Source organism: Brienomyrus brachyistius, chromosome 16, assembly GCF_023856365.1.
Source record: "Brienomyrus brachyistius isolate T26 chromosome 16, BBRACH_0.4, whole genome shotgun sequence".
NCBI lineage: Eukaryota > Metazoa > Chordata > Actinopteri > Osteoglossiformes > Mormyridae > Brienomyrus > Brienomyrus brachyistius.
The window spans coordinates 8,474,513-8,498,101 of NC_064548.1; the positions used below are offsets into that span (position 1 = coordinate 8,474,513).

The 23,589-nt window shown below is 43.7% G+C and overlaps 1 protein-coding gene across 9 annotated transcripts; it reads right to left on the reverse strand.

Moving 5' to 3' along the window:
* Positions 1 to 1,946: 1,946 nt before the first annotated feature.
* On the reverse strand, positions 1,947 to 23,322 carry LOC125709753 (POU domain, class 2, transcription factor 1-like). Of its 9 annotated transcripts, none has more exons than XM_048978531.1 (14): positions 23,033 to 23,320; positions 16,551 to 16,705; positions 15,207 to 15,302; positions 12,923 to 13,093; positions 12,629 to 12,746; positions 12,447 to 12,538; positions 12,188 to 12,355; positions 10,793 to 10,934; positions 10,345 to 10,490; positions 9,966 to 10,148; positions 9,597 to 9,702; positions 9,242 to 9,482; positions 7,306 to 7,394; positions 1,947 to 7,090 (listed from the first exon to the last, which is right to left on the reverse strand). In XM_048978531.1, the coding sequence occupies exons 1-14, from the start codon at positions 23,076 to 23,078 to the stop codon at positions 6,819 to 6,821; spliced, it is 2,025 nt and encodes a 674-aa protein (XP_048834488.1). In that variant the 5' UTR covers positions 23,079 to 23,320; the 3' UTR covers positions 1,947 to 6,818. The 9 variants fall into 9 exon arrangements, with proteins under 9 accessions (XP_048834488.1, XP_048834487.1, XP_048834482.1 ...); XM_048978530.1 differs by having other exon boundaries at positions 9,242 to 9,500; XM_048978525.1 differs by having other exon boundaries at positions 9,242 to 9,702; positions 9,966 to 10,145; positions 23,033 to 23,322.
* Positions 23,323 to 23,589: the final 267 nt, after the last annotated feature.

Sequence of the window (23,589 nt, forward strand, 5' to 3'; positions counted from 1 at the left end):
GATCAATGTTATTACTCACAAGCACAATTTCTATATGACTTTTTATACTAAGTAAAATCATATATATATATACACACATATCTATATATATATCTATATCTATACATACATATATACATATATATATATGTGTGTGTGTGTATGTGTATAGTCACGATGATGAAATAATTTTATAATAAATATTGTACACAATTTCTATACTTAAATGTCTAGTCTTCCAGGCATGTTGACTTGATTATCACATCCCTGCAAGTGTAAGTTCTAAGTTACTGTACTGTACCCAGCTGTACTGAAGGAGATATTTGACATTATTTCGAATTGCAGCCACTGAAGCCAGGAGCGGGGGATATATACCGGGAAATACCTTCAAAGAATGAGGTACAGCTTAGCGGCGCTGACGCTCGGCATCCCTGTCTCTCTGTCACAATGTTTAGCATGTGAAAGTGGCCGGGATTCATAGACGATGAAGCAGTAGGATTTGTGTAGAATAATAAATGCCATTTCTCTCACAGCAACGCAGAAACAAGAAAGAAATGGTGTATCAGGTGAGGAAGGAATTCCCGCTATTTCCTCAGTCTTTGTGGTCGCTTATGGAGCAGCCGGCTACAGACATACGCACATACATACACTATATTTTCACTAAAACAGCACAATTATTACATGTGACAGCATCTGTTTATCGATACATCTGCAGGTGAACACTATACAGTGCTCACAGAAAGGGACGCTTGTTTAATTCAGTAAAAATATTGGAAATGTATTGGTTTTATAACATATATAAAACGTTTATTGACAAAGTCTTACATTTGCAATAACATAAAACACCAAACATTTGTGTTTAGTATTCTTTTTGCAACATTTGCATTTATGTAGGCAAGTGTCCCAAGACTGTGAGTACTGTATGTACACATACATAAGAAACTCATTTGGAGGAAAAGCATTAGTTTAAATACAATCATGCGAATGTAGTTAAGGTAAAGACAACAGTGATTGTTCTTTTAACTCTCAACCTTCCAGGATCTGAGTGTAGCCACCAAGGACACCCCCTACGACTCTCTCCAGATGTACCCAATGGGGCAAAGACGCTAAGCAGTGCTTGGCTGCTGACCTTAGAGCAGTGTTTCCCAACCCAGTCCTCGGGGAACCCTGGCCAGTCCACGTTTTTGCTCCCTCTCAGCTCCCAGCCAATCAGGAACACCTGGGGAGACATTCACACCTGCTGGGAGCTGAGAGGAAGCAAAAACGTGGAGTGTCCGGGGTTCCCCGAGGATTGGGTTGGGAAACACTGCCTTAGAGGCTTCCACAGCAGCATGCTGCCCTCTGCTGGAGAGCCCTCACACTTACACTGGTGGTCCTTATTTTTGAGGAGGTGCAAACCGGAAGCGCTTGATAACTGTGTATATAAACTGAGGTTACAGCTATATTACCATAGGCTTGTATAACAAATAAAATGCAAACGTAGAATACTTATACAGATTAGTATAACCAAGGATTAGTGATCTACATTTCAGTGTGATTAACAATGGAATACCATTGTATGTGGTTAGTATTAGTACTGCTCAGTGCTGTTAGTGTTATGTAAACTTTTTCACAATCTGAAATATTAGTGAGCATAGAAATGTGTGAATTTGCAGAGTAGAACAGCTTGGACAATAGGTAAGACATTACTTTGTTAAAGGAAAAATGTATGTTTCTGTTCTAGTTTGTACTTATAAATGTATATGTAAATATATTATCTATATATACACATGAAGTGTAATGGCGAGTCTCTTCAGTCAGATTTACTGTGAACTGCAAAGGGGAAGAGGGAGTCCTCATTTACCTTTCACCCACAAGTCTGCGGACATTTGAGATTAAAAGTGACACAGGGAGATTGGTACACATACATGTATACATAAGAATTTTAGATTTTAATTATAAAAGAATTTTACTATAAAGGAGACACCTTTACAAAGACTGGAAAATGGTTTAATGTTTACAGTAAGTATACTGTAGTTACAGTAAGAATTCATATATAAAAACAAAATACAGCAGACAAACATCAAGGTATATACCCAAATTCATATTTCTAATAGTCCTGCCCAGATTTTAACCCTTTATGTCCTAGTTGCTTTATAATCAGAGCCCAAAAGGCATATGTCCCCATAGCAACCAACATGAGCGACAGTAGTGTGACGAAAGGGACAAATATATCCTGCCCCTTTCCCCTTTTATGGTATAACTCTTACACCAGTCACTCACCGGTCACCATGACAACAGTGTAAGCTACACAGCAGGTATGAGCAGAAAGAAAAAATGGCGAAAATATAAGTCAAAATATAGTAAAAGTAGAACAGCCTCACACAAATGTCAGAATGATCATCTAAAAGTGACAACTGAAGAAATATGTACAGCTTGTGTTTATACATTTCAAAAAGAACAACTGCCAGGAAAATGGAATTTGAAACTTAGCCGATATATCCAATACAAAAGGCCAGTCTTCCCCCCAACAAGAGTACAACTTTGTATTTAAACTCCATGCTATGACAGGAAAGCGCTTTACACCAAATCAACAGGAGGTTTTAAATTGTCCCACCCCTCCTCAAGTGTCCTAGAAATGTAACCAAAATAAAGATTTAAACTTTGGAATAAGCTGCCCCCCCCCAGAATGAACTCAGTAGGCTGGCCCATCTTTGGTATGTGGCAGGCAGGGTGGCCGGTCGACTCGTTTCATTTGGGATTTTGCTCCGGCACCAAGTGTGTAGAACCCTCTCTCCCACCCACCCACATTTAGCTCCCCAGAAAGGCAACACACAAAGAGGAAAGTGACAGAGGTCTCTCTTCAGCTGTGCCGAGACAGACCGAGGCCATCCCTGGAGCATAATGCATAGCTATACGGCCAAAAGTGAAGCACACTCTGGGGGCAAACGTGAGGGACGGGGAGCAGTGACAGACAAACGGTGTGTTTCAGAACATAACCGCACACAAGCCCAAGCAGAGGGCAAGGTGATGTTTTGGTATCTGTCACAGGAAGGCCAGGACCGGGGACATGCCGGCGTCTTTGGTTCTCTGAAGCTTGAGGATTGGGACACACACACACACACACACACACACACACACACACACACACACACACACACACACACACACACACACACACACACACACACACACACACACACACACACACACACACACACACACACACACACACACACTCAGCAAGAAATGAAGACACCACATCAGAAGGATTGTCATAAATTAATAGAAATGAACAAGCCCACGACTATATGCTATAGCTACCTAACAGAAAGAGGCAGCACGAGGGGATGTGATGGTGAAAGGGTATTCAGTCAGTGAAGGGAGTGCTGCCGGCATTCGACATTCACACCTCAGTCAGCGGTCATTTACGAAGGGGCCCACCCACACAGGCACCGAAGAGGTGGCACTCCACACACACGTCCAGCCCAGAACTTGTAGTACATTTGACACCTCAGACACACTTAGCTATGCTTCCCCTTCCAGCATGATTAACTTCCATTTATTACTAACTTTTCTTGTACTAACTTATTTTGCTACTAACTTTTCTTGTAGTTGTAGCTGAGGGAAAAAAATCTTGATGGCAATAATGATTTCACTCTGTGACGAAGCGCTTGTAATTGTGTATGTAAAAACACAGCAAAACAAGCATATACATGAAAACGCACAGCTTATGAGAGATATATGTTGTATTATTCATACAGTTTGCACAAGCTGTCAGATGTGGCAAAGAAGGCAGAGTCCCATGGGGCTCTAGATTTCCAAAATTCCCCAACTTAACTTCCCATGGAAAGTTTCCCTAAATATTCTGCCCCTTTGCAACCCTAATCCCACCTTTCAACCAGTTACACCATATCCACGATCAGCCAACGATCACGCACCACTGCAGTGTGTGAAATGCACCCCTCACAAGTATACATGGTGATGGAGTCATTAAGAGGCAATTCTGAAGGGTTATGGTCAAAGCCAAGGAAACCATACAAAGAAATTTAAAAGGCTAGAAAAACTGATTGTTATTCATTTCTATTAAAAGAAGAAAAAAAAAAGCAAGAGTATCTTCACATGTTATTAAGACCAGTGGCTTTAGAGTCTGTTTCCCTGGTAATTACCAGAGCTAAATCAGGAGCCTACAGGAGGTCAGGAGCTCAGCCATCAACCGATGGCTCCATGAACCATGCCATATCCCTGCGATGCTTCACAGGAAGGCAGCCGGCACCATCACAAACAGTTACACATAATTATTTACAAATCACTATATTTAATAAGTGATAACCTTAATTCAAATACAGGGAATTACCAATACTTTTCATAATTTACAGGCCGCTGGAATTTGCTGCATTTTTCCCAGTAAACCACTAGCTATCTCAGATACATACTAGTGATGCACCGATAAGGACATTTCTGGCCGATACCAATAGCCAATTATTTAGAAAACTATATATAACAGATACCGATTGTTTGGGAGGTTAAAGGGACACTCCACCCAAATAAATTAAAAAAATAAATAAATTACATTCCAAAAACATGAATAAGTATTTTTCCCAGCAACTCTGGCATACAGCAGTCCCAGAGCACTATATTTTCTAACTGTATACATTGTACATATTTATAACATTTATAAACAGGAGGACTGACCATCAAGTGTGTTTAAATCCATAATTTTCCTAGTAATATCTTTTGAGTTTTTTCGCCATTAAATGCTCGCACTACTGGTGGAATCGCGATATTTGGCTGTACTGCAGCCTTCTTTATGGGAACGGATTTGTTTCCCATCTTCACTGTCCCACCTTAAGATGAGCAATCGATCTGCTGCATTGAAATGCTTTTTAATGGATCCTCCTCATGAAATTTTAGCAAAGCGACGTCCGCAAAATACATTTCTAAGGTCTAATGTCTTTGTGAACAATAAACTTCCACACACCAGACATTTTTCTTACCGTTTAGTACACAGGTATGCAAAACAACATGGGGAATTATAAGTGGGAAATTTATAATCATTGACTGATGGCTGATTGTTGCTGTATTGGCCGATACCGATAGCTGGCCTTTACAAATCGGTGCATCTCTAATATATACACAACCTGTCCTGTGATAAGCAAGATCTCTACATCATCACTTAGTCTGAATCTACGGAGAAAACCACACTAAAGCAGTAATAGTGATAGACCCAACATGGGGGGGGGGGGGTACTGGCCCATAGAAACACTCCACCTGGTGGTGGTATGACGCAAATTGGCTTAGAGCTAGATACTAGTTACCACCATCAATTTCTTGGAAAAAAAAAAGTTTCATAAGTAGTCAGATGTTTATACAGTGGTGAAGTCTTAATCATGGTCACACAGTAACATCCTTGCACAGACAGACAGACAGACGCAGACAGACAGACAGACAGACAGACCAGACCAGACACAGCAGCAAAAGGGAACAACTTTGGTTCAAGCTTTTGTTTGGTGGCTGAAGTTTGTAAGGGAAGAGGGAACACACAGCTCCACATAAGCCTGACCATGATTCACAAGGTTAGAGTCAGTCCAATGCAGAACACAGACTGATACAGAGCACACAACAGACTGCTGTTCTAGAAAGAAAAAAAAAGTCAATACACACATGCAGTTTTATTATCACATGGAGTGGGCGTTAAGGTTTCAAACATTTCTTTAAAAATCAAGCATAAAAATGCACCTGACCAGCAATCCAAGCTCATTAGGGATCTCCTCCATATGATTTGCTTTAATGCACTAATGCATGTGCTCGCACACACACACACACACGCACGCACGCACGCACGCACGCACCTCCTCACATGGAAACTAAAATATTTCGCCCATCTGTCTTTGGAAAGTGTCATGACGGTATTGCATTATCAGTCATGACCTAAGTAGGGATTCTCCTCATAGACACTAATATGCTAATAATCTACAGAAACATACAGACACATGTTGAGAAATATTTTTGGTATCTGAATAGAGGCTGGTTAAAGAGTAGAGAGATCAATGAGCCACAGAGCAGCTGCTGCCAACATGGTCCTCTAGTTCTGGGCACAGACCGGAACCCGAAGCGTTGGGCCAGACCCGAAAGGCCAGGAGCGACACCTGCACTGAGCGACCGCATAAAGGACCGTAAGGCATGAGGATGGAGAGCGCCGCCATCATCGCTCCCTGTTAGGCTGTGCCAGTTATGACAGCCAGAACCACAGCACGTCAGCTTCCTGTAAAGCTCTCACGATTAGAGTACAAAAATCAGTGTTGTCTATAGTCCTCACCACCATATTAATTCATACAAACTCCTGCAGTACCAGTGTTTTAGAGAGACACACATGTTGAATAGCACGATCCCTTACAGTAAAACGAGCCTAAGCAAGGACTCAGCTCCCTGTAAGCTTAAAGCCTTCTAACCGTGTTTAAGGTTTCAGTTAAGGACAATTTAAAGCTAAAAAAATTCATTAAGAAAGTCAACACGCATACACACTCAGCCTCTTCAGCACGCACAGCAGTGAACACTGAAAAGCTTCTATATAAAAGTTTCACCCATCCTCCATATGTGAGACAGATAACCAGTACAATAATAATTACTTCTGTAAATATGTCAATGCAGTTGATCTTCTTATATTAGAATTGCCTACATTTCTTTCAGTAGCAGTCTTTGCAAAAAAAGACCCAAGAAGTTCCTACATGCCAAGAGCCACACAATCAAGCATGAAGACCCAGGATGTGTCTTCAGGCCTGAAGCTCATGGAAAAACAGCAGGAGGGACGTCCAGCCCAGGCTTCGCTCTTGGTGGCAGCAGACCAGTCAGTACGGTCTTTACTGGGCCTTGGTGGAGGTCACCGTGCCATGGTGGGAATCGCCATGGGGAGCAGAGGTGACCTGCAGGTTGAGGGCCCCGCTTCCAACTCCCCCCGCAGCCCCGCTCGCAGACACTAAGCTGACTGGGTTGCTAGTCAGCAGGGACAAGTTCTGTGGGCTCAGGAAAAGTGGAGCAGGTACCAGATTGGGGGTTCCAGCACTAGCATTCGCAAATAACAGGTTCCCATTTCCATCGATGGAGATCGGCAGAGTCCCACTGGATGCCAGTGCTGAGGAAGAGAAAGTGAGAGTCACCACAGTGTCTCCATCAGTACGGGGGCCACAGTCACGTCCCCGTCGGTACGGGGGCCACAGTCACGTCCCCGTCGGTATGGGGGCCACAGTCACGAGCGCGTCCCCGTCGGTACGGGGCCACCACACTGTCTTGGTTGGAATGGAGGGCACAGGCACCAAGCAAGAAGAGTAATATCAGTACTACACAAACCTTGAATGGTGGCAAGGGTGCTGTTACTCATCAAGGCCGGACTCAGAGCGCTTCCCAGCCCTGCTGGAGCCAGGCTCAGCAGCGCCCCCCTGTGGCAAATACGAGTCAGTCAATCAGAGGGCAATGAGCAGAAACCTCAAAGTGCTTGTATGATTTATACCTCACCGACTGGCAATGTCTCATTAAAAGTTAAAAATAACAGAAACAGCAAAACTGTAGCCCTTGGGGTAGGGAAAACACTAACTGACTGGGCCACAATCACACATTTCATTCAATATCATAAAAATTCATGACAAATAAAATATTTCTTATATATTTGTTTTGGCATTATATTCATCTTAATTTTAATGTATATTGTAAATATGTCAGATTTATGTTAAGCTTGTAATCTGACATCAAAGTATAGACATCGTAAAATGCAGTTTGGAACACCTGCAGAAACATTATAAAAGTACATAGTAAGCAATGGTGGCAGTTTGTTTTGATCCCAGATATCTGATCACCAAAGTCTTGGCTACATGAAGATGACTAAATGGTGTAGTTGCAACATTCAGTTGGATAAATAAATAACTTATGCCACTATTTCTGGCCTCCTTCCATTGAATATGTTGGAGCTCTCATGTGTATGCATGAGCCATTCACACCTGGCCATATCTACCCCCCCTTTTATGGTGCTGATGGGGATGTATCTGGATCGTGTTTCACTGCTGCGTTGTTCATCAAAATACCATGCGAATGCGATTTGAATATGCGGTAATGCAGCTATTTAGAATGCGAATAGCGATCTTCAGGTGAGGGTGGTACTACAGGCCCCCGATGCAGGTAAAACAAAGAAAGGTCACATGGTTTACTTTTTTGCGGATTTAACCAAATTTTTAAAAACTTTAATACTTCTCACAATGGACGTGTTGAAAATTACAGATTTAGTCAGTATTATTTTCGTGATTCTACATAAAGATTTAAGCGAGATATAAACTGAAATAGACACGAAAAATACGCAACATTGCCAACGATACGCTTGTCCCCAGAGGGTTAACGACTGAAATGAAATAAGTCTTTTCAAAAAGGAAACCAATCAGAATCACCTGCACTGTATCAACTGGAGAGTTTAATAGCTAGTTACAGAAGAGAGCTTCCGTTAAATAGACGAGGATAACACTTTCAATTTTACCAAACAAAAAAAGTATAACTTTAAGATAACCATTACAGTGAACCTGAACATTTGAAAAATTAAAACTGCGATACATTAACCAAACAGCATTACATGGACATTAAGTATTGCTGTATTATTTCTCTTCCCAACCCGCTCCAAGCAAGTACTTGTATTTCTATACTTTTGTAACTGAAAAAAATCTTGTATTTCTATATTGCAATTAATGTTTGTTTTCCTCCAAATTATTTGATAGTTTGGTTTTTACTGAAGTTGCTGAAGAACAACTGATTCTTAAGCTCCATCTTCAACAAAACACACACACACACACACACACTATTTTACTTTAATTAAATATTGAACTTAATCTTAAAGCCTGAACTGGCCTCTTTACAGAACAGCCCTTGAGTGGCATGTACAGAGGACAAGAATGAATGCTGAATCACAACAGCATATAAAGCAGATGTATGGAACTGCGTTATATTAGGAAGTGACACGTGACAAAAAAAAAAAAACTATGAAAAAATGTGGTTATGTTGAAAAAGGTGCACGAGGTATATTTTCATTACAGACATTCTCCTGGCAATAAACACAGCAGAATACTGGCAGTAAAAAGAGATGCAAATGATTCAGGACGGAAGCTGCCGTTACACGCTTGGAGTATTTTGATTTCTAGAGCGAAAAAGTACAGCTTTACTCAAGGGGGATAGCTATGCAAATCCCCGCCACCAGCGGGCTTGCATGAAAGCGTCAGCGTGCCAGAGCACTGTATCGGTGCCCCCTTACCCTGGCGTGAACTGCGGGGACGCCATGAGCCCCGGGCCCAGGCTCTGCAGGGCGGCCGGCAGTCCGGGCGGCGCCATCATCACCTGCGAGGTCGAGGTGGAAGGTGTCCGCGCCGGCGTCACCACCGCCATCTTCTGGGGCAGGCCTCCCTCCACGAACGAGGGTGTCGCTGTGCAGGTCGTCATAGTAACCGTCGATATGCCAGACGCGGCGTTCGTAGTTGCTGCCCCGAGGGTCGGGCCTGGAATAAGGGAGAACCCTTGACAGTGTGTTACCAGTGGGCTCACACAGACTGGCCAGCTGGGCTGGCAAGTATGACCACCAGTATCTCCCAGCATTCCTGCATCACTCACACCTGTGAAGGCGAGGCTGGAGGCGGCTGTGCTGGTCAGTGCTGGGGGCAGGTTTCCAGCCAGTGAGACAGGGGCTGCACTGGTCACTAGGCTGGCCGTACTCGAGACCTGGGGAGAGCAGAGCTTCAGAAGCGAGCAGCTCCAAGCGTCAGAGGGTCGTGCACACACACACACACACACACACACCAGCGGTTTTAAGCTTCAGGAGGCTCACACACACACACACACACACACACACACACACACACACAAGCAGCTCAGAGAATCCAGTCTCCCCAAGACGAGAAACATCAGCAGAACTTGGAGACTGAACTAAGGACGCTGCTGAAGGAGACCTCTACATGTGTCATGGTACGAGGAGTGGAGCATACCACAGGGTTGGAGGGGGCAAACACTGCTTTCACTGCTGTGTTTCCAGTGCTGATGTTGCTAGGTGGGTTGATCCTCTTCTCCTTCTGCCGACGGTTGCAGAACCAAACACGGATCACCTCCTTCTCCATGCTCAGTTGGTCGGCGATCATGGTGATCTCCTCAGAGGTAGGTTTTTGGTTCTGCTTAAAAGGGGCAAAAGACACCAACTGCCATGTCAGCATGAGGCGTAAAAGGCTTCATGATGCCCAGACTACAGGAGTCAGGCGAGGCCAAGGTGAGCGGAGCAGAGCATTATCCACACACGGTCCAGGAAGCTGCATTATGACTCTTCACAGACATCACTGAGCACTAGGAGAGGTGTGAAGAAGGTTTGTTTACCTCCTGAAAACTTTTTTCTAAGGCCACTCGAATGTTGGTCTCAATGCTGGTCCGCTTCTTGCGACGCCGGTTGGTACCCTCCATGCCCAGACTCGGTGAGCCAAGGGCACTGGGGCTGGACAGGGAGGGGTCCGAGTTGAGGTTCTCTGCAAAGACGGCAGAGGGAGGCAGAATGGTTAGCACCTGCAAAGAATATGCATAAACACTCAGCAAGAAGACGACAAGCAAAGAACATGCACACATCCTCAGGGATCCATATGGGCCGTCTATCCTCAATATTTTATGCCTGTTTCCCCCAATCCGGGCCTGGAAGATCCACAATCAATCCATGTTTTTGCTCCCTCCCTGCTCTCTGGGTCCACGAAAGACTGGACTGGGAAACACTGTATGAAGAAAGGTCTGTTCAGACAGTTTTATAGCTTTAGAGCCCGAGCTCTGAGTGACAGACCTGCATCGTTAAGCCACTTCTCCAGCAGCGGTTTCAGCTTGCACATGTTTTTGAAACTCAGGTTCAGGGCTTCGAATCGGGAGATCGTGGTCTGACTGAAGTCATTCCCATACAGCTTGCCCATGGCAAGGCCAACATCCCCCTTTGGAGACAGAGAAAGAGAGTACATGCACTCAGGACAAGCCAAAAATCAGCGGGGAAAAAACCCCAGCCTGCCTTCTTATACAGAAGAGCAAGTAAGTAGTTTAACCCTCTAGGGTCTTGGGGTAAGGAACACTTTCACTGATTGGGACATGGTCACACATTTCATTCAATATAAATTTATTTGCCACAAATTAAGTTATTTCTTATTTTCTGTTTTGGCATTACACTCATCTTAATTTTAATGAGTATTGTAAATATGTCAGATTTATGTTAAGCTTGTAATCTGACATCAAAGTATAGACATTGCAAAATGCAGTTTGGAACACCTGCAGAAACATTATAAAAGTACATAGTAAGCAATGGTGGCAGTTTGTTTTGATCCCAGATATCTGATCACCAAAGTCTTGGCTACATGAAGATGACTAAATGGTGTAGTTGCAACATTCAGTTGGATAAATAAATAAGAAAAAGCTAACTCATGCCACTATTTCTAGTCTCCTTCCATTGAATATGTAGGAGCTCTCATGTGTATGAATGAGCCATTCACACCTGGCCACACCCCCCCCCCCTTTTATAGCACTGATGGGGATGTATCTGGATCGTGTTTCACTGCTGCGTTGTTCATCAAATTACCATGTGAATGCGACTTGAATATGCGGTAATGCGGCTATTTAGAATGCGAATAGCGATCTTCATGTGAAGATGGTATTACACGCCCCCAATGCATGTAAAACAAAGAAAGGCAACATGGTTCACTTTTTTGCGGATTTAACCTAATTTTAAAAACTTTAATACTTCTCACAATGGACGTGTTGAAAAGAAGACAGATTACAGATTTAGTCAATGTTTTTTTTCATGATACTACATAAAGATTTAAGCGAGATATAAACCGAAATAGGTCACCATGTTGGTGACCCCTGTTTTAGAGTGTCCACATTGCTGGCTGATCTAACAGCCATGGGCAGACTAGACTGTTCCTCAGCCTTGGGGCACAACCACAAAAGCTCCGTAACCCCTTAGTCTTAAAGCTGGATCTAGGGGTAACAGGAAGACCTGAGTGTCTGGTTTGCCAAGTATATCTGTGACCTTTTGAGCTCATAAGTGGACACCTAACAAGATTGAGAGCCTTGTATGTACATAAAATAATCTTAAAACTAATCTTATATTTTACTGGGAGCCAGCATGGAGATGCAGAATCCCCACCCTAATCCCAAAGTAAGCCTGCAAATAAAAAGGAGCATGCCCTCAAACCTGAGTGAATCCCAGCTTGATTCTCCTCTGCTTGAATGTCTTGGCAAACTGCTCAAGCTCCTCCAGGTCGCTGGGCTCCTCTAAAGTGGGCGTGTCTATGCGCTTTGGTGTCACATGGTTGACCGCCTGCACAGGTGCAGCTGCAATTGTGCGCGTAGGTGTCACTGGCTGTACAACAAAGCAAGAGAAGTGATATCGCTTTTCAGAAACATTTCGCTTGGTTCCACAAATATTCTGGTATCTACAGACAGCTTCAGACCTGAGTGCTGATGGCGATGCTTGTCTGAGCCGGCAGTAGATTGCCTTGGTTTTGAGGTAGTTGTGTTAGCAGATTCTGGGCTTGCAGAATATCTGCAGGGCAAACAGGAACACAAGAGGTGTGATACACAAAGCGAGAAGGTGAGCAAAGTAGAGCGGACAGAGTCACAGTGGCACACGTACTCTGCTGCCCCTGCGGCGTCTGCGAGATGATGAACTGCGCCGGCTGCAGCTGCGTGGCGATAGGGTGGCCCGGCTGCACAAGCACGAACTGCTGCAGCTGTTGTAGCTGCTGGAGATCCTCCAAGCAAAGAACAAGAGGGATGCATGTCATTATGGGAGCAGTGCATCAAGAACAACACAGGGAGAGACCCAAAAACAGTCAAATACAGCTGCAAGCAGGCAATTTAAATGTACACAAGACAGGATGCAGTGACACACTCTGCAGGCCCTGGACTCAGCAGGAGCACCACTTACTGGTGTGATCTGGATGGGCTGGGTGAGAGTGATGGGCGTGGCTGCAGAGGCAGAAATGGCAGCTCCTGTGGTGCTGCTCTGCTGGCTGGCCGAGTGCTGCACCGCTGCAGCCAGAAGCTGCGCTTGTGCTTGCTGGATCAGTAGCTGCTGCTGTGCTGGGGTCAGCGTCAACTGCAGCGGCATGAGGGGGAACAAAGGTTAGAGCTCTGGGAACGAGCACACAGCAAAAGATATGCCTGAAACAAGCGACAACACAATGTGTGTCAAGAAAAAAAAAAGTAGTAGAGAAGGATGGGCGACTGCGGTGTCCCGTGACGCGGAGTATAAAGATGGGCAGAGCCGGCATGCCGTGACGCAGAGCAGCGGCAGCGTCCCATCACATGGAGCAGAGAAATGGGTATAGCCAGCATCTCACACTGTGGCGTGTGCCGTGAAGCAGAGACACTGGCCATTGGCATCTGCAGAGTGGAGTGATGGGAGTGGCGCAGAGCAGAGAGACGCGCCGCGGGGCCGTGACACCGAGCAGAGAGACGCGCCGCGGGGCCGAGACTCCGAGCAGAGAGACGCGCCGCGGGGCCAAGACTCCGAGCAGAGAGACGCGCCGCGGGGCTGAGACTCCGAGCAGAGAGACGCGCCGCGGGGCTGTGACACCGAGCAGAGAGACGCGCCGCGGGGCCGTGACACCGAGCAGAGAGACGCGCCGCGGGGCCGTGACACCGAGCAGAGAGACGCGCCGCGGGGCCGTGACACCGAGTAGAGAGACGCGCCGCGGGGCCGTGACACCGAGCAGAGAGACGCGCCGCGGGGCCGTGACACCGAGCAGAGAGACGCGCCGCGGGGTTGTGACGCCAAGCACAGCATTGTGAGGTAGCTAATAGCACCACATCTCTCCCCATTTAAATCAGGGTACAGGCCCACACTTCTCTGCCGGTCAATGGTACCTCCACTCGGCACACAGCTCTGCTGCACTCCTTAGGGCGATTTAAAGCAAGTACTCACACTGAGAGATAATGAGCCCTCTGGGAAATCACTAATGATCTGTTCAGAAAGGCCTGGCACATCTGTTCAGTCTCTGGCCTGGCACAACACTTTAAGGGCGCTTTTCCACCGCACAAAGTACGGTACTTTTGCTTTTCCATTGATTTCCGGTCGAGTACCAGTACTGAAAGTTTCAGTACCGAAAGTGCCAAACCAGCTGGGGTACTTTTGTACTTGGTACTTTGGGGTGGGACTTGCAAACGTATTTGCTGTCGATTGTTCATGCAAAGCCTGCCGCTGAAACAAAAAAATACAACCAGCATCTTCTGGACAGCGAGAAACTAAACAAAAAGCAGTAGAAACAAAAACATAAAAAAGTAAAATGGAAGGATGGACAAACAAGGAAACACAGGCTTCACCATATGGTCGGATGAACAGATCCAGAGGGATTTGGATGGCACGACTCGAAATAAAGTATTTGCTGTAACAGCAAACCGATTGGAAGAAATGGGGCACAGACGAAACACCGAACAATGCTGCTTAAAAATCAAAAAAACTTAAGCAGGACTACAGGAAAATGAAGGATCATAACAACAGGAGTGGCGCTGACAGGAAGACCAACACATACCGGTACCAGTTTTTACGCCAGTGGAAAACCTACCCAAAAAGAAGTACCATACTTTTGGTACTTAATGGAAGTACCGAAAGTACGGTACCTGGTGCGGTGGAAAAGCGCCCTAAGGCAGACCCAAAACTAAGAGAACAGAACCATCAATTAAGTTCATTATCTATAATAATTCCTAAATCAGGTTTTTAAATATATATTTTACATATCATTTATTTCACATTTTGCATTCTTTCTTGCATTTAGTATTTATCAGTTAAATTGATGATTTGCATATAGAGGCTATCTTTATGAAATTGTTCTACGGAACCCAGGTCCTCTACTGGGTCAGCCAACTGGAGGTTAACAATTCATACATATTATGCACCAAAATCGCTACACCTCATTCTCCAGGTGTGACCCTGCTACCAGGTTGGTCCCCATGATCATAAACCCAGGGAGATAAAGCCAGCACACAAGCAAGAAATCGGGGAAGCATGCTAAGGCCTTGTTAAGGAAAGGTGTACTATGCATGCTGAAACCCATGCTGACCGTGCTGTGACAGCAGAGCAAAGAACATCGATCATGTTTGCACTGCATAAAGAGAACAAAACAGCAACCACAAAGAAGCCAAAAGAAAGCATGCTGGGGGTGTTTACAATCACCAGGGAGCCTTGAACAAGACCACAACGTGCCACTTACTCCAGTGATCTGTCCCCCAGCTAACATAAGCTGAGCCTGAGGCAGCGCCCCCAACTGGCTGGTGGGTGGGGGTTCTGCTGCATCTGCAGACTTGGACTAAAACCAAAAACAGAGCCGAGTCAAGGGTAGACACTGTCTGTAAAAAGGAGCATGATCTTACATTTACACCCACAAAATCCTGCTGATGCAGCACAACGCAAAGAACCAAGTGGTACAGATTAAGCAGAAGCTCAAGGTGGTCAGCTAAAGTGTAGTCTTCAGGTGATAAAAGCCCCAGTTTTTGTAACTGTTACATCAAATATCTTATTGGTAATTAAAATACACCTTAATTGAAATAAACCTAATTACTGTAAAAAGAATATCAAGATATATTTCAGTATCATTACTCGCACAGTACTTCATTAAAAACATGATAAAGTTATACTTTCAATATGAGACATACATTCTTCACAGCATGGGGGTGGGGTCACACCCTAAATAAAAATCCCTACATGAAAAAGGACTAGAAACATCACCCTACAAACGGAGAAGATGGAAAAAGACAGACACCTACAGAAGCTCCATGACAGGATCCAGGACACCCAAGGAAGGTCTATGAGACTAGAAGGAAAATACGCAAAGTCGCCACAACACTCTATAGCTAGGGGCACCCAGAGAACCTTCATAAAGTTGTCTTGGTAGAATAGCAAAGCAGAAGATTCAATGAATCAGTTCCTTGTGCTAAGAGGCCCAAGTCCAACAAATCAGAGATAGTTTGGAAAGCAATTTCACTGTTTCTGGCTTTACACATAATATCAAAATACATTTAAAATCTACTTAAGGATCTTTAGGGGAAACACAGGAAAGTATGGTAATACAATACTACTTAAGCTGTGCTGCTGAACTTTGCATATATTTGCATATTTATTCATTTCTTCCCTAAGGAACAACAACAATTAAAATAGAGGGCTGATTCAACAGCTCTTCCCCAGATGAGCAGGAACACCACAGGAATCAAAATCCCACATCACACTATAGAGGCATACAACGTGCAGGTAATCTGCCAGCAGCAGTAACACAGCTTCTTTGTGAAAGATGCAAGCGTAACAATAGGAGTGTGCGTGCCGCTGGCGTGCACATCTGTGCGTTTATAGCACGAGACAGCTGTGAGAGTTTTTCACAAAATTGCCCTACAAACACAGTGACTCCAGAAACACTAAACTAAAACTGGGGTAACATTTTGTTCACCTTTTTACATAAGAAACGTGTTTTGACAATGTGTATCTTTTAAAAGATCCTGAGATTATACCCCTTATAAAATGTAGTCGATAGGAGTCCAATGCAAAAGAAGGGCATGTGTGTTACCTGTTGCAGCAGGGTCTGTGTGTTTGTACTGCTGACAGAGTCTGTCTGCATGCTCCGTCTTTCGAAGTTCACTCCATTTGTCCGTAGCCCTGGGCTTCTGTCGCCATTGCCCATGGCTCCTCTGCTCGATTCAGACGGACTGCTCATTCCTGACTCTGAAACAGACAAGACAAACGTTATTCACCAGACCAGTCATACCAGCATGGTGAATGCAACAGATGCCAGTCCACCACTGTACACAAGAGGCACTGAGGTTTACTGACAGGCAAGTAGTAGTGCAGAAAGGCATAGATTAATCACACCGACACACACACAGACACACGCAACACTCTCACCTGTCACAAGCATAGAGGAGTACAGGACAGCTCCCAGTCAGCTATAAGACGCGGGTATCCTTAAAGGGGAGTATAGAGCGACCCAGCAGAGTGGAGTCTCAAACAGCCTTTGGCTCTGTGGATGCACAAGCACCTCCTCTGCTTCCCTCGGATGTTATGGCAGCCCAAGTGCAAAAAAGTTCCTCTTCGCTGGAATAAGCCAGACAAAGACTGCAGCTGCCACTTTCAGTAATGAGGCATAATCAGTATGCAGCTGATTAAAGTCCTATGCAAATTTTCTGCGCTCGTTAGTGTGGCGAGAGTGCTTTGAAGTCTTGCGAGCGATTCATTTCGCATAAAGGACAGAAAGCTTTCTGCATAATTTAAATCTGTCATAAATATTTATCAGCTCATTACCATATTAATTGGATAACAAGACTGATTCTAACCCAGCCTCATGGTGAGGAAGTGGGTGTGAGTCCAAATAACAGCAGAGAGAGCAAACAGGCGAGAGAGGCGCTGATGGCACGCAGCACCGGTAGCCAGGGTGACCGGGGGAGGAGGCAGCGTAAACCCACCTATACCCCGACATCGAGAGCATACCCATGGGCCAGCAAAGGCCTGCCCAGCACAACGCTACAGCACAGCAATCCATGTCCAGTCAGCACACCTACATTTATCATCTGCACACCATGCCAGACTCAACAGTAATAAGTCTTTGTAGTTGTTCCCCCCATGATCTCCATTAATATTATGGTCTAAATGAGTAGATTTCACCTTAAGCTACAGAGGGCACTGTTTCAAACACCAGCACCTACCACAGGGTCATTTTAACCTTCTGTGACTGGCTAACCATGGCACTGCAGCAGACCAGGTCTATAGAAGCCTGTTGACTGGCACCAATGTTATGTTTCTTCAGAAAAGCAGTTGTACATTATAAAAAAGAAACAGTCAAGTACAGAAGTAAAATCATACATCTCCGTTTCTGTGGATCCAGGGGGACTGAGTCCCTGCAGCAAAGGTGAAGCGTTTTGTGGCTGTGATCCAGAGCTCAGCAGCTACGCTTCATTTAAAAGGATTGGTTATTTTCAACTGAATCAGCTATTTGATTGGATTTTTCAAACTTCATTATATGCTTCAAAATGTAGCTGCTTACACAGTGGCGATTAATATTATTCTCATGTATAAATTAGCATTAACAGAAATCACAACTACAAAATCAGCAAACCTATTTAACAAGCTGATTAATTACCCTTAAAGTTCCACATCCTTCTGACATTCTACAAGAGTCAAAATTGTAAATTACTGTTCAAATCAATATACCTGTGTTCTTAGGTGCATTTTGTGACCTTTTTGTCCCTGTTAATGAAATGCAAAATCCTGCATTAACACAACTTCTGGCAAAACAGCTACACAGCACAACATGCAGCATCCTAGTCAGTTAACATGCAAGCCCACACTTACAGCTGCAGCGCAATCCGTATGCAAATATATGCATGTGTGCTCAGCTCTATTAGCATATTCAGATAACCTGGAACTCTTTAGTGTTCATTTAGTGTTGAAGATAGTGCTTTGAAGTCAATAAATGAAAATCACATGCAGAAAGGAAGTTGTTCATTTTTATTTTTATTTTTTTTAAAGTAAAATGCTACCTACACTACAGAAATCTGCGGAGTCATCTGACAGAACTTTGGGGAGCAGAGTTCAATGATTTCTGATTGGAATGTTTTGACTGTTATAAAAAAATAAAACCCAGACACCTCTGTGGTTGATAATATGGCGGCTGGTGTCTTCATCATTCCACGTAGATTGACATACAGTTTGCTGGCCGGTGATATCTTATGAAGATACAAATGTACAAACTGACAAATATGATATAGAAGGTGACTAACACACTTTCGGTTTCTTTTAACATTACTGTTGCTACGACTACAAAGAGTGGTGGACATGACTGCATTTTAGCTGGGGAAAAATGAGACCGTAAATATAAATTTTACATGCTGTGGCTGTTCATATCCAATATGATACACTATGCAAGCAGTTTAACAATTTTAAACAAGTAATTGAAAATGAAACGTCCATAGCCCATAGAGGCTACTGAAATCAGTGAGATTAATGTCTTCAGGATGCACTTGCAGAAAGTGAATCAGATACTAATAAGAAGAAATGCAAATTCCAGAACCATGCAGATGAAGATGAGGAATATTCTTATATTACATTTTAATGAGCCACACATTCATAGTTAGGATCGAGGGGTAACTATGCCATCTTGTGGTCACATTTAACACTGACCCCTCTTTTATTACTAGTGGGATCCAGAGGCAGAAAATTCAAGAATGTTGACAGAAGACCAGCACCATGAAGAGCTACTGTCTCCAAAACAGAGTAAATGACCAGCAGGTGAAGTAGGATAGAAGTTTATACACACTGGCCCTCCGAAACCAGGGAACAGACACCTCTCAATACCCCTAAAAAGGCAAAACCGAACACCTGCACACATATTACATGGCACAACCTGGAGGGTAACTTGCTCACATGTGAAAGCAGATAAGGCCCATGTCCTCACAGCAAGTGGCCACTGGCCAGAACGCACCACACAGCTTATTTGTGCTGTAGCATCTGAAAGCTGTGGAGTCAGTGGAGTGTTAAATGAATTATTCATGACCACTAAGTCTGCCCTCATCCATATTCATGTATAAACTCAAATACCTATTTAAAGCAATACACTGTAGGAACAAATTTCTGCCATGTTTAAAATTATTTAAAATTTGAATACAACGTATGGCAATAGGAAGGACATATAGCTTATTTTTAAATTTCAAGCCGCGTTAAATGCTATTCTTGGTTAAACTATTGTAGCAATCTATATTTAGACCTCATTAGTATGTGTAAAACAGTGGTACCAAGATTGCACTTGTCTTTGGTGATGGGCATGTGAAAATTAGAGTAGAGGATTCACAGCTCTGAAGTAAACTACACTTAGGTCTTTACTAAAAAGAAACCATCTGAATAAAGGAATTGCCAAAAATATGAACACTTTTGCAATAACTGGGTCACTGATAACACCCCCGCCCCCAAACTTAGGTATGGCATAGCTGTGGTCACAAGAACTATTGTCATTGAATTGGGTCAGAGTGTTATCGTACAAATACCCTTTCTAGTTTTGACCCCCCCCCCCATATAATCTTTTATGCGATAAACCATAATAACCATTTCAACTTGCACCCCTACAACAAACCATCATGGATAAGAAATTGGCTTAATTTGGGCTGAACTCCTGTCAGATATGGGAAGACATTATTTACTTCTGCTTTGAGCGAAGTCACCAGTCAAAAACGAGCATTTTGTGTTTGACCTTATTCAGTATTGTTCGCATTCAGCATGACCGTAGGAACTTAAGAAATAATTCAGTCATTCAGGTGGCAAATTGCGCATCTATATCTTTGTGAAGACACTCCATTTATTTCTGAGCATAACCCTAACCCCAACTATGACAATTTTGACCCCTACCCAGCCCTAACCCTAAGTAACCAAACAAAATGCAAGACTTAAGGCTATTTTAGTTTTTTGAGTACACTCACAGATGTCCCCAAAAGATCCATGTAACAAGTTTCTATCACACTGTGGGGACATCTGGCCCCCACAATGTCATATATATACGTGAACAAACACACGCACATGCACATACAGCACTCAATGGAACAAACACACACAACAGCTTATACTTGGTGCTGCTTCAACTTAAAAAAAAGCTAAAGCACAATACACCCCACCAGCACCAAAGACAAGTGGAATGCCTAGTGAAGCACTGCTATGAAGGTGTGTGCGTGTGTGCATATGACAGTACCTATATCAATCAATAGACACTTAAGCAAGCAGCTGCACTTTACTGCAAACTATAATAATATGAGTAAATAAGAATAATTCCTATATTTGACATTTGCCCCAGAACGAGTACAGGAATTCTTCTCTTCGCCTACTCCATCTTGCTGTCCATAACTTGGGGGTAACAGCATAGGGTCGGATAGTGTCCATTGTCCCTGTGGTAATTGAGGGTTAAGGGCCTTGCTCAGGGACCCAGTACTGCTATTAGACTATCAGTGCTGGGATTCCAAACTGTTACTTTCTGATCAGGAGCACAAAATTCTAACATGCTGAGCCAGACACCACCCCATTACGTCTGAGATGGGCAGCTGGACTATGCATGTACAATTCTAATCAGTTTGCTCACTCAGGAATTAGCATTCTGTGATATTAAAAAACAATTTTAATTGTAACAATTTCCTTTACAAATTGGATACTTCACACATTTTCATACTTAATAAATGCCGTATTATGAAATGTATTACTAACTTTACAAGACACAGAAGATAACCGACCTAATGAACTACATTGACTTCCTCGTTTACGAACTGTCAATATTAACGCTACCCTTAAATTAACCTAAACAAACAAACAGTAGAGCTACAAACACGCACAAAATAAATACCAGCGGCGAAATTCAGCATATACTTAAGATTACCGTCAGATGAAATACGACATCAAGAAAAACGAAATAAACAAAGAGTCTGAGGCCTGCTCTCGCGAAAAGCCTGGGCCTTGCGTGGACCGCCGGCGCCGCCTGGATAACGGCAGGCCGAAGGACAAGGAAAAACTGAAGCCACAAACGCACATGGCCTCGTATAAAAATACAAAACAGAGCGAGTGTATGTCTAAAAAGATGTGTATTACTAAACATGAGAGGCGGGGATCTATTCAGCGATTTTAAATAAAGGAAACCTCCCAAGCAGATGCATTGTAATGAGACACTAATATATTCACCACTCCAGAACACACCCCGGCACGGAGAGCACACGGAGTTTCCAATGGTTTAATCATATTTATTAAACATGTAGATACTATGAGAAACGCGGGGCGGGTTTATTTTCGCAAATCTTACCGCCTCACTGGTTCACTCCCGAACATGCAAAGATGTCTAACAAACAAACTACTACTAACAAATACTTTTGACAAGTGTCAAGCTCGTTTCTCAGGCAAACAGACCCTCCACCGTACGGGAATAGTTAGCATCCGCTTAAAAAAATAGCTTAAACTGGCAAGAATAAAACTGCGAAGTGACATGGGGACTGGTTTGCATAATAAGTTATGAAAATTACTTTTAGTCCTTATGTGGATTCCGCCTACAAGGATTAAAATGCGCGAAAGTCGCTTCGGACTTCAGCATAATTAAATGTAAATGACAGTGTGGCACCGAGTTTAGGCAGTAAGCATTTTGTACCACACAAAAAAATACTGTTAAGTTCATTTGCAGTTATACATCTGTTGTGGTGAACATGTTGAGTTAAAAGAGCGAACAGAAGCAGATACATACCCGCTTATCTCTTTATAGGTTTGAAAAAGAAGGGGGAGACAAACTATAAAAATGTTGGAAGAGTAACGGCTTAGCGGCGAAATATTGGAAGCGGACGCCGGTCTGCCACGGCCGGACAGGCAGGAATCAGCCGACGGGAAAAGTAACATTAAAACTGACGGCAGTGTTAGTGCGGGAATCATTTCTGAGGCGAAAGATGTTATATGGAAGTTTAGTTGGTGAATAATTAGTCTTATGCGTGATGGCGGGGCTCCGTATCTGTCAGGCTGACAGGAGGGCGGTGTGCTGCCGCCGCCAGTCGGGGAGTGAATATGCAAACTCGGCTCGCCAATTCAAACGCAAAACAGCCCGGCGTTAGCATAAACAACATGGCTAATCGGCGACCTGCAAACGCCTCCAGCAGCTGACCACAGTAAATGTAAAACACAGCCGTCGGATGTGCGCAAGTCGTGACTCGCTGGAAATGTTTAGCGCTATGAGTTAATCACAACATGCTTAACTTTAAATTTACGATCGCCCCCTTTCCACTCGCACGGGGAAACAACGCACAAGAGATCGTTTGCTGCATTATCGTTAATAAGATGTTATGACACAATCATGAATTTTATTTCTGGTCCTGATGTAGGAGCGGATGAATATGTAAAGTTCACCAATATTATCTTCTCCTGAACACCAATCTTGGGTCGTTTATAATGCGATGCAGTATTTTACAGCTTGGTGCTATATAAATCCTGAGTCCAACACAAGTTGAGAGTGTTTGAATATGAATATGAATATGTAAAGTTCAGTAATATTACCTGCTCCCGAACTCCCATCTTGACTCGTCGTTCCTCCGTCCGCCATTTTGAATATTTAACCCCGAATCCCAACCCCGAGATACACAACTACACACCCCGCCTTATTAGAGAAAAACACATTATGCAGCCGATTTATCCCACGGACGTGAAACCTTTTCGGTGTATTAGCATAATCCAAAAACAATACTTGGGGAAATATTTCAGTGATCGATTTAAAATCCGAGGTGAACTTCCATTGGCCGTCGGAAACAGTTGGCGAAAACTGACGAACTTCGAAAAAGAAAAAAGAAAAAAGGGGGGTGGCGACTGGAAACGACCACTTTCCCTACAGCAGCAGCGAGCACAGAGTCGGGCATTCATGCGTTTCATTATATGGCCGTTAACTGTACTGATCGAGACACCGGGAATGGTTTTATTGGGAAACCCGCGAACTGTGAAAGTGCAGAATTCCACAAGCAAATCATTAGCCTGAAACATTTTTTTTTTCTAAACTAAAACATATGGACCGAGGGAAAACGTTTTGCGTTTTTATACATGCAACGTTTTAGGAAACCTCT

Bases quoted from the DNA above. Each gene is read 5' to 3' on its own strand.
- LOC125709753 (XM_048978524.1), bottom strand. From the start codon at position 23,078: ATGGCGGACGGAGGAACGACGAGTCAAGATGGGAGTTCGGGAGCAG. The intron at 10,935-12,187 runs GTTTGAGGGCAT...CTGTCTCCAAAG, and splicing joins TCAAGCTGGGATTCACTCAG to GGGGATGTTGGCCTTGCCAT. The intron at 7,091-7,305 runs GTTTGTGTAGTA...TCTCTTCCTCAG, and splicing joins CACCCTTGCCACCATTCAAG to CACTGGCATCCAGTGGGACT.